Source organism: Hypanus sabinus, chromosome 23 (genome assembly GCF_030144855.1).
Source record: "Hypanus sabinus isolate sHypSab1 chromosome 23, sHypSab1.hap1, whole genome shotgun sequence".
Classification (NCBI taxonomy): domain Eukaryota; kingdom Metazoa; phylum Chordata; class Chondrichthyes; order Myliobatiformes; family Dasyatidae; genus Hypanus; species Hypanus sabinus.
In genome coordinates, this window is record NC_082728.1 from 53,268,095 (window position 1) to 53,279,894 (window position 11,800).

The 11,800-nt window shown below is 42.5% G+C and overlaps 1 protein-coding gene across 3 annotated transcripts in view; it reads right to left on the reverse strand.

Annotated features, from left to right (window-relative positions):
• tmem94 (transmembrane protein 94) overlaps positions 1 to 10,279 on the reverse strand; it is a 197,888-nt gene extending 187,609 nt beyond the window's left edge. For 2 of the 3 annotated variants that reach the window (XM_059948881.1, XM_059948878.1), the window contains exon 1: positions 7,890 to 8,045. In XM_059948881.1, the coding sequence (XP_059804864.1) occupies positions 7,890 to 7,916 (27 nt within the window). In that variant the 5' untranslated portion in view covers positions 7,917 to 8,045. Of the gene's footprint in view, positions 1 to 7,889; positions 8,046 to 10,257 lie in introns of those variants that run through there. The other variant, XM_059948880.1, reaches the window with a different exon arrangement.
• Positions 10,280 to 11,800: the final 1,521 nt, after the last annotated feature.

Here is an 11,800-nt window from a genome sequence, read left to right on the forward strand (position 1 = left end):
AATTTTAGCTTCCATCACTTCCTCCGGCAGCTTGTTCCATATACTCACAATGAAGTAATCACATTCAATTCCCACTCCAACAACCTGATGCAAATAGACGGGCTGTCACTTCAAGCAGAAGCCAACACGTGCAAACGATGTTACTTCTGATATAAAGTATTACTTTTAAGATGAGATCTTAAAATACAGCCTCACATTTGATGCAAAAGACATTGCACTATTCCAAGAATAGGAATGTCCCTCAGTTGCCTTTGTCAACACTTACCCCTCAACCAACACCAAAAACAAAGCATTTCTGTGCTATATGTGGGATCCAATTGTACATGAGTTGGCTCATGTTCTACTCAACAGGCTACAAACAGTTCAGCTGTGTAAAATGTTTTAGGAATGTCCTGATATTGAAAAAGGGAATAACTGCTTAACTTTGGGAAAAGGATTACATCAAACAGCCATTCACATGAAATTTATTTGAACCATATGTAACCAGACAACAATACTTTATGATTAAGAATACAAATGCCATAGTTCCTTGCTCTAAATAGATTTTTGGCAGCAGTAGCAAACCACTCACTGGCAGTAAGAAATTGTACGGTTTTCTAAAGACTTCACATGAATTGTTCACATTTCTAATTAAATGTTAATATATAGAACCAAAGAACCATAGAACACTACAGCACAGTACAAGCCCTTCAGCCCTCCTTGTTGTGCCGACCCATATAATCCTTAAAAAAAAGTACTAAACCCACACTACCCCATAACACTCCATTTTTCTTTCATCCATGTGCCTGTCCAAGAGGCTCTTAAATACCCTTAATGTTTTAGCCTCCAGCACCATCCCTGGCAAGTCATTCCAGGCACTCACAAACCTCTGTGTAAAAAAAACTTCCCCCGATGTCCCCCCTAAACTTCCCTCCCTTAATTTTTGTACATATGCCCTCTGGTGTTTGCTATTGGTGCCCTGGGAAACAGGTACTGACCATCCACCCTATCTATGCCCCTCATAATCTTGTAGGCCTCTATCAAGTCTCCTCTCATTCTTCTACGCTCCAAAGAGAAAAGTCCCAGCTCTGCTCACCTTGCTTCATATGACTTGTTCTCCAAACCAGGCAACATTCTGGTATATCTCACCTGCTTCCTCTTCATAGCTTTCACATCCTTCCTATAATGAGGTGACCAGAATTGAACACAATACTCTAAGTGCGGTCTCACCAGAGATTTGTAGAGTTGCAATATATGTATAAGATGTGTGCACATTAAGTTGCTTTGTTCAATGTTTACAGCTAAAACAACTGAAAATACTTCTACCTCACAGCTCTTGAACAGAAAAGCTGTTGCCCATTTTTTGATGTGCTACATCTCCCTTGCAAATTTCCATCCTGACAGACCTACACCCACCAGTATTGCATACTGCTGTTACGCAGTAACAGACTTGCACCCATACACTTCTGCATGCCACTGTACTACATACATTTTACAGTGACAGTACAGTGTACCTGATTTACAGCTGGTTCTGGCTTTAAGCCCAAAGTGGGATCAGGGCAAGAACTAGGTATCACATCACTGAGTCTCGTCTCGAGTGGTGAAGTCCTTGTTCCAGCACTAGAAAGGACCCAATCTCAGCTGTAACCAGAGTATAGATTGGGATGTGGCCTATGGATCAAATATTCTACATCACAGTGCTACAGAAAATGTCAATTCATTTTCACTTAGGTAAATGAAAATACTCAATTGTCATTGAGATCATCAGCCACAATCTTCATTGTGGAGATGAGAGCCAATATTGAAATTAACCAGTACATCCACTAAAATATACAAATTTCAGCACCCATTCTGAATACAGATGTGAAAATTAAAGGATATAGACAATAGGTGCAGAAGTAGACCATTCGGCCCCTCGAGTCTGCACCGCCATTCTGAGATCATGGCTGATCATTCACTATCAATACCCAGTCCCTGCCTTGTCCCCATATCCCTTGATTCCCCTATCCATCAGATATCTATCCAGCTCCTTCTTGAAAGCATCCAGAGAATTGGTCTCCACCGTCTTCCGAGGCAGTGCATTCCACACCTCCACAACTCTCTGGGAGAAGAAGCTCTTCCTCAACTCTGTTTTAAATAACTGACCTCTTATTCTCAATCCATGCCCTCTGGTACTGGACTCTCCCAACATCTGGAACATATTTCCTGCCTCAATCCTATCAAATCCTTTAATTATCTTAAACGTTTCAATCAGATCCCCTCTCAATCTCCTCAATTCCAGCATGTACAAGCCCAATCTCTCCAATCTCTCTGTGTAAGACAGCCCTGCCATCCCAGGAATCAACCTAGTGAATCTACGTTGCACTTCCTCAATTGCCAGAATGTCCTTCCTTAAACCTGGAGACCAAAACTGTACACAATATTCCAGGTGTGGTCTCACCAGGGCCCTGTACAAATGCAAAAGAACACCCTTGCTCTTGTATTCAATTCCCCTTGTAACAAAGGCCAACATTCCATTTGCCCTCTTCACTGCCTGTTGCACTTGCTCATTCACCTTCATTGACTGGTGACTAGGACTCCTAGGTCTCTTTGCATTTCTCCCTTACCTAACTCTACACCGTTCAGACAATACTCTGCCCTCTTGTTCCTGCTTCCAAAGTGGATAACTTCACATTTATTCACATTGAATGACATCTGCCAAGTATCTGCCCACTCACTCAGCCTATCCAAGTCTCCCTGTATTCTCCTAACGTCCTCTTCGCATGTCACACTGCCACCCAGTTTAGTATCGTCAGCAAACTTGCTGATATAGTTTTCAATGCCCTCATCTAAATCATTGACATAAATCGTAAAGAGCTGTGGTCCCAATACAGAGCCCTGTGGTACCCCACTAGTCACCTCCAGCCAGTCTGAGAAACACCCATTCACTGCTACCCTTTGCTTTCTATCTGCCAACCAGTTTTCTATCCATGTTGAAACCCTGCCCCCAATGCCATGAGCTCTGATTTTACTCACCAATCTCCTATGTGGCACCTTATCGAATGCCTTCTGAAAATCTAGATATGAAGTCCTAATATGTGTGATACAGGTTTCCCCTGCTATTCAAAGGTAGAGTGTTCCTATGAAATGGTTCGTAAGCCAGAATGTCGTAAAGTGAAGAAGCAATTACCATTTATTTATATGGGAAAAATCTGTGAGCGTTCGCAGACCCAAAAAATAACCTACCAAATCATGCCAAGTAACACATAAAACCTAAAATAATAGTAACATATAGTAAAAGCATGAATGATCTGATAAATACACAGCCTATATAAAGTAAAAGTACTTTTCTGCAATTATTGTAGCACTGTCCACCGTAGCGAAAATCTCACGCAAGCACTCATGGCAGGAAAAACTCGGCGCAAGTGCTCTCGGTAGCGCTTGCGGCAAAAACACTCAGCGCAAGCGCTCTCAGCAAAAGCACTCTTTCCAGTAACCTTTAAGCTATGAAGCTGCCAATCATACCAAATAACACATAAAAATACACAGCCTATATAAAGTAGAAATAATGTACGTCCAGTGTAGTTTCACTTACTAGAATTGCGAAAACAGTGAGCACACTTATTACGGTGTGTTAGGCTGAGTCGCCGGAGGTTAGGGTGGTGGGAGACTGAGGTGTCATCTCATCGCTGTCTTGTTTCCATCAGGGCAGGCAGGTCAACTTCTTCTATGTCTGCCTGCCTTGATGTCGAAGGTCGAGTTTCGTCATCTGCTCTGGTTGATGTGGAAGGCTTGAAAAATGACAGTATGCTTGACTGCTTAGCCTCATGCATTTTTCTATCATACAGTTCTTTGTTAGCACTCAAACCATTCTGCAAATATGCCCTAAACCTATGTACCCTTTCAAAATTAAAGTCATTTTTCTGTAATCATTACAGCGTTGTCAATCGCAGCGAAAATCTCACACAATTGCTTCATGTTCAGTTCCTGGACATCTTCACTTTTGGCTCGTTCACTACTGGGTTCGGTTTCAATTGTTATCCTTTTTTCCTCATCAGCTCTTCATCTGTCAGTTCTTGGTCATGGGATGCCAAAACCTCTTCAACATCATCTTCATCAACTTCCACAAACTCTTAGCCAAACTTACTATATCCTTACTTCGTTCACCACGATCAAAACAATTTATTATGTCTAGTTTTACACTAAGTGTAACACCCTTACGCGCTCTTTTAGGCTTTTCCAATACTTTACAACTCATCCTGCTAACGGATGCACAAAATAAATTGACATAAAGCACAGATGCTCACAGGCACATGTTTAAGCAACGCCAGCTAGAATGCAGTTCCAGGGGAGGAGGTTGGCTGACGTTTTTCACGCGCTGCCTTTTTTCATAACAGTGGGGTGTCGTAAAGCGAACGTTTGAAAAACGGGGGACACCTGTACATATAAAAAACTGATATACTGTACTTAAACAAGATGGCAGCCTCATTAACCCCACACTATTGCTCATTTCTTTCTTCATTTTCTCAAGCTGACACCAGTCACAAGCTCCAACCATAAGCCAACTGTCAAATCTATCAGTGAAGCCATCATTCATGATTTTTGTAACCTTAGATTTAATTACATATACACTCAGCTGGATGGTCTTCCATCTTCTGTTCACAAATGGCAACTCTCTATATTATCTGCTACCCATATCACATTAACTAGTACCCGTTCTTTGGTTCTTTGACATGCCACATTAAACATAAAATTCCCACCCTTTGTGCCATCTTTTCTCACCTCCCCAACATATGTTTACTGTGCCATTTTTCCCTTTCATCGCACAACTGTCTTTTCAACAGTCCACTATTGACTTTTTCCCTCAACTACTCATCTCACCTTATAGGCTTCTTAGAAAACTTCTCTGGCTAACCCCTTGCAACACCAGCTCTTTGTCAAGGCATTGTTTCATTACACTTCTGCCAGCAAAATTTTAAGTGCAGCCTGATCCCTTCCCAGCAAGACATACCCTTCTCCTCATACCTTCTTTAAAACATATGGACCCTTCTTTCCCAAACAAAAATATGCAACTTCTAAAAGGAAACAAATAACAGGAAGGATATGCTTGAAAAGGCAAAAATGTTATCTTACAATAATATTGATTCTATTACATATACATTTCAAAAGTAGTTTCCACTCTGAGTAGTGCAGTGAAAGATTCATTTAGAGAAATACTCAGGATAATTGAAACAGCTTTCACAAGTGCTTAAGTTCTTGGTAAATTGCCTAGAGTCCAAGTCGGGGGTGAACTGTCTTACTAATTCAGGAAGGTTATAGGAAGCAAAACAAATAGGTTGTAATGCCCTTCAAGCATGGGTACTGTTACGGCTACAAGGCATATTGATGCTGAGTTCGTTCAAAGGTTGGTTTCAATGCAAGTTGGAGATTGGAATTTGCAATATGGAATGATTAATTAATAGTGTAGGGTACTACTGGTATTCTCTACACCAAAAGGGTTTTTCTTTCTCCTTTGCACAATGATAGCAATTTTTTCCTCTACAGTTTAATAAAAAGTTCTTCACAGGCTACAACAAAAGTGCAACACGATATTCTGTGTTATTGATATCTCATTCCATATGGTCAAAAACAAGGATAAGCTGTGCAGATCATGTACCAAACCCACATCCAGCATCATTCAGGTGCCTTGCCGTTAGGCTTGGGCAATCATGTCTCTTCATCCATCACAGTCCCTGACCCTCCGAACTGTAGTTGTTGCCTCCCGTTTCTAACCATGATGTTAATCCATCTATCATTTTCTATCTGCCTCTGCTTCTTTTTCCTTCCACCTTTCCAGTTGTAACTAAACGTTCTAATGTCTCTGTTTGCATGATGTGTCCAAAGAATTTTGATGTTTTTTGATTTTTTTTAAGTAACGTACGTTTTGTTTTTGTTCTCTGTAGAACAACAGACATTCAGACATTAGTTATCCTGTCTGTACATGATCTGCATAGCATTCTTCTGAGGAACCACATCTCTGCTGCATCGATTCTTTTCTGCATTGCATTCGTGATGGTCCATGACTCACAGCCATACATCAATATAGGAAGAATGTAGCAGCTGAGAGCTCTAAGGCGGATATCAATTGCTATTTTCTTGTTTGTTAGGATACTACTTAGATTTAAATCTGCAGCAGTTGTGAGTCAACTTAATACAATAACTTAATGCTTAGATATCCAGGTGAATAATAACTGATAACACAAGAAATTCTGGAGATGCTGGAAATCCAAAGCAACACAAGATGTTGGAGAAACTAAGCAGGTCAGACAGCATTTGTGGAAATGAATAAACAGTCGACTTTTCAGGATGAGACCCTTTAGCAGGACTGAGAAGGGGAAAATGCCAGATATAATAATTGGTAAATGGTTTACTGTTAGTTTATAATAATTGATACAATTGGTTTACTGCTGGTTTATAATGATGGTTCACTGTACCAAGGTAAACAGTAACAGAGTGCAGAATAAAGTGCTAGTTCAAGGTAAACAACAATGAGCAATACCATAAGGCAGTTGTGGTCAAGAGTCCATCTTAACGTACTAGGGAATCATTCAATATACATAATAGCAGGATAGAAACTGTTGAGTGCTAACAATCCTCACTGCACTAGTGAGACAAGAAGCAAACTATAGATCCTAGAGTTGATTCAAAAGCTCAAAAAAATGAGCAGAGCAGCAGAGAATGAGTATTCAGAACAAATTAGTCTATGCCTTACAGAGCTTTCCCACAATTCCAATATTCCCTTCATGCTAGTTTCCCTTGTGGATTTTTTTTTACTGAGACAAATGTTTATTTTAACAAACAATATCTAGGAGGAAGTAAAAACAGTTTCCCACGAGAGGGTTTGGGGAATTTCTGACACCAAGGACAAAGTTCAAGCTTTTCCCTTACCCTATCTTGATCTATTAAATTAATCTGAGACACTTGGAATTCTTTTTACAAACAGTTAAGAGTTTTTCACATAATTGCTCCACTTGCTTTGCCCTGAAAGAGTTGATATGAAGAGCAGGAAGATAACTTTACTTCTATAACTACACAAAGGTTAACTATAAATTTAGAGCTCTAACATTAAATACTCCAAAATACAAATGGATGCAGTAATACTAAAAGCACCAATACAATATTCCAGAAGACAAACGTTTAAAATGATATCAAAATTGGTATAGCATTATTATTTCTTGTGAAGGCACCATCCCAAGCAAACAAACCATTCTGATAATTTTAAGATGAGCCAATGTCATGGTGAATACACAATACCTCATCACCACCCCTGTTCCTTGCAAACCCCAACACAGATACCTCAACCATAACTAGTTTTCCCGAATACACATTTCTTTCACCAGCCCCCAACCTCGTCAGTACAGCTTCCCAACCCCAGCAGTGTAGCCCCTCCCCCCACACCGCATCCCAGTGAAGACCCTTCTACACAGCAAGAGTGTGACGGGGAGGACACTCCTACACTAGAGAACCCCCCCCCCCCCCACACACACACACACACACACACACCATGCGCCGGTGAAGCCACCCTTACAAAGCGAGACCGCAAAACAGGGTACCCCCCCCCCCCACGCCATGAGAGTACGCAAAGGTGCAGACACTCTCCCTCCACACCGTGAGAGCGCGCAGTGTAGCCCCCCCCCCACACATAACACTAGTGCGCGTGAAGGTGCACTAATGTTACCCCCCCCCCCCACGCGTAGGTACATCATCCTACGCCACCAGAGCGCGCGAAAGGACAGCCCCCTCCCTCGCCGCGAGAGCACACGGAGGTGCAGCCCCACTACACTGGTCAATGCCGTCCCCCGCCCGGCCTCTTCCTCCCCAATCTCTGGGTTCAGTGTCTATTCGCCTCCTGCAAACAAAGAGCTGCGACAGAATCCCCTGCAGTTCGCTACCTGGCCCTTCGGCTCCTGCATCTCCATGGCGGTGGTGCGAGAGAGGCTGAGCCGAACCGGATCGTCCCCGGAGCCAAGGCCGAAATTCAGACAGCATCTGAACACCAACCGCTCCACTCAGCTTCCACTGAGCTCGCCCAGCCGCGCAAGCGCACTACCAGCCGTCGAATCGGCGGGGAGGCAGTGCGCTTGCGCAGTGTCAGAGACGGTGAGGACGTTTGCGGGGGAGTTCCTGATGCAGTATTTTCTTTCACAAATATCCCAAAGTGTTTACGGACAGTGCAATACTGGTTAAGCATCGCTTTAGGTATTGAACAGTTTACTTTCATTGCGGTTCTGTAGTGGCTGAGGAGCTCCGCAGACTCTGCCACAAACGTGAAGAAAAATGGAGCCCGCATATGCTGGAATCCGGAACAAAATGTAAAGGTGCTCAACTGCTCATACAGCATCTGTAGAGTGAAACCTGTATCTGGTAAAGGAAAGTAAACAAGTATAAATCAGTATAAGTGGGAGTAGTGGACACACAACCCACTGATGTGAGCATCCTGTTTTCCAATCCTACGTAACCAAGACTCTGGAGTTCTTGTCTGCTGAGTTCCTCCAGCATTTTGTGTCCGTAACCAAGACTCCTGGTGCTTGACTCCCAAACACACTCACCACCAGTTCACGAGTTGTTCTGTAAGTTTTGTTCATTCTTCTCCATTCACCAGGTTCTTTCTGGCCATCAGCCCTCTTCCCCATCTCATTCTTTCCTATCAGGACCAGTCTCTCTCAGCTACCTTCCACACCTGCTTCCATCCGCTTATCGGTGCCTCCTCATTTGGTTACATCCATCATCTAACGGCCTTTATCCTACCCCTCTATTTTGTATACTGGCAATTCTTCATCTGCCCTCACAGTCCTGACACAGAGGCTCGATGCAAAACATGGACTTGAATCTTGTGCCTCATCAGATGAATCAGAATCAGGTTTATTATCAGTGAAATGTGGCTTGAAATTTGTTAGCAGCAGCAGTTCAATACATTACATAATCTAGCAGAGAGAAAATAATAAAATAAAATATAATAACAAATAAACAAGTAAATCAACCACGTATATTGAAAACAGAAGTACTGTATATTAAAAAAAAAGTGAGGTAGTGTCCAAAGCTTCAAAGTCTATTCAGGAATCAGATGGCAGAGGGGAAGAAGCTGTTCCTGAATAGTTGAGTGTGTACCTTCAGGCTTCTGTACCTCCGACTTGATGGTAACAGTGAGAAAAGGGCATGCCCTGGGTGCTGGGAGTCTTTAATAATGGACACTGCCTTTCTGAGACACTGCTTCCTAAAGATGTCCTGGGTGCTGTGTAGGCTCATGCCCAAGATGGAGCTGACAAGATTTACAACCTTCTGCAGCTTCTTTCGGTCCTGTGCAGTAGCTCCTCCATACCAGACAGTGATGCAGCCTGTCAGAATGCCCTCCACAGTACAACTATAGAGGTTTCTGAGTGTATTTGTTGACATGCCAAGTCTCTTCAAACTCCTAATAAAGTATAGCCACTGTCTTGGTTTCTTTTTAACTATATTGATATGTTGGGACCAGGTTATCATGGAGATCATGATAACCTGATCATGACATCTGGGAACTTGAAGCTGCTCACACTCTCTATAACGTTCTCCTTCGCGTGTAACGAACGCCGAATTTAACGTCGAGATAAACCACAGCCAATGAGAACCAGATCGCAGTAAGATTAACCATTTACTGTTCACTCTTCACATTAACATATGGTGAAAACTGTTGATAAAACAATACAAGATTGATACAGTATTTGTTCCTTCCTTAATATCACATTTCAAGTGTAAATACTTGCAAAGGTGACTATAACTACATTACACTAAGGTGCAGTATACAGGGAGAGTTTACCTGCTCCATTGACTACTTTAAATACACTTCCATGCAAACTATCCGCGACTCTTTAACTAACGAAAGCATAAACATTATCTACCGTCGTTACTTCTAACAGGATCGGCATTAACATCTTAGTTCAATATATCGATTATCTATTAACTTACAGCGTTGCTCTCACTGTGATTTCTCATGCCTGCAAAACAACTTCTGCTCAGGTGAGCCTCGTGGAAAGCCCCCACCCTCGCGCTAATTTCAAACCGGTGTTTTCCCACAAGACGCGGCGAAACCAGATGTGACGTCATCGCATGCCGATATATTTTACATGCAATGAATATACTTTAAACACTTCTAATTCTAACTAGAAAATACTATTGAATGAATTACTAAGCGAAAATATTATAAACTAAATAACTGTCGTAAAGACAGCACACTCTCCACTTCTGATCCCTCTATGAAGATTGGTATGCGTTCCTTCGTCTTACCCTTCCTGAAATCCACAATCAGCTCTTTTGTCTTACTGACGTTAAGTGTCAGGTTGTTGCTGCGGCACCATTCCACTAGTTGGCATATCTCACTCCTGTATGCACTTTCGTCACCACCTGAGATTCTACCAACAATGGTTGTATCGTCAGCAAATTTACAGATGGTATTTGAACTATGCCCAGTCACACAGTCATGTGTATAGAGAGTAAAGCAGTGGGCTAAGCACACACCCCTGAGGTGTGCTAGTGTTGATAGTCAGCGAGGAGGATATGTTATCACCAATCTGCACAACTGTGGTCTTCCAGTTAGGAAGTCAAAGATCCAATTGCAGATGGAGGTACAGAGGCCCAGGTTCTGCAACTTCTCAATTAGGATTGTGGGAATGATGGTATTAAATGCTGAGCTATAGTAGATGAACAGCTTCCTGACGTTGGTGTTTTGTGTTGTCCAGGTGGTCTAAAGCCGTATGGAGAGCCATTGAGATTGCATCTGCCGTTGACCTATTGTGGTGATAGGCAAATTGCAATGGGTCCTGGTCCTTGCTGAGGCAGGACTTCAGTCTAGTCATAACCAAACTCTCAAAGCATTTCATCACTGTCGATGTGAGTGCTACTGGGCGAAAGTCATTAAGGTAGCCCACATTACACTCCTGCTCATTGGTTGACGCAGGTTTTCAGAACCTTACCAGGTACTCCATTGGGCCCTTCCGCCTTGTGAGGGTTCACTCTCTTTAAAGGCAGCCTAACGTTAGCCTCTGAGATGGAGATCACAGGGTCATCAGGTGCAGCAGGGATCTTCACAGCTGTAGTTGTGTTCTTCCTTTCAAAGCGTGTATAGAAGGAGTTGAGTTCATCTGGTAGTGAAGCATCACTGCCATTCATGCTATTGGATTTCGCTTTATAGGAAGTAATGTCTTGCAGTCCTCGCCAAATTTGCCGTGAATCTGATGCTACCTCCAACCTCATTCAAAATTGTCTCTTTGCCCTTGAAATAATCCTCTGCAAATCATACCTGGTTTTCTGGTACAGGCCTGGGTTGCCAGACTTCAATGCCACAGATCTACCTTTCAGATGCTGCTTGATCTGCTGAGTTCTTCCAGCAAGAGGTGCCTGCACCTTGTGTCATCATTCTGAGATTTCCCTTGCAAGTGAAGAGACTCAAGGTTCTCAAAGCCAGGAACCGTAGGATGCACTGATTCAAAGATGAACAAGCAGCATTTCAAGTGTATAAGAAACCACAGTGGGACAAACACCAATTGCTTTTTTCCTGAAAACGATTATCCAGTTCCCTTTTGGTTGTAAAGGATGAAGAGCAGATACTAAAAGCAGAATCCTGGAAAAATCTTAGTAGTTTGGGTAGTAGGAGGCACTGTAGCATAGCACTAGTGTAACGATTTACAGCACCTGAGATCAAGGTTCAAGTCCTGCCACTGCCTGTACAGTGTTCTCCTGTTGGCCATGTGGATTTCCTCTGGGTGTTACGGTTTTCTCCCATGTTCCAAAGACATACGGGTCAGTAAATTATGGGCATGCTATTTTAGTG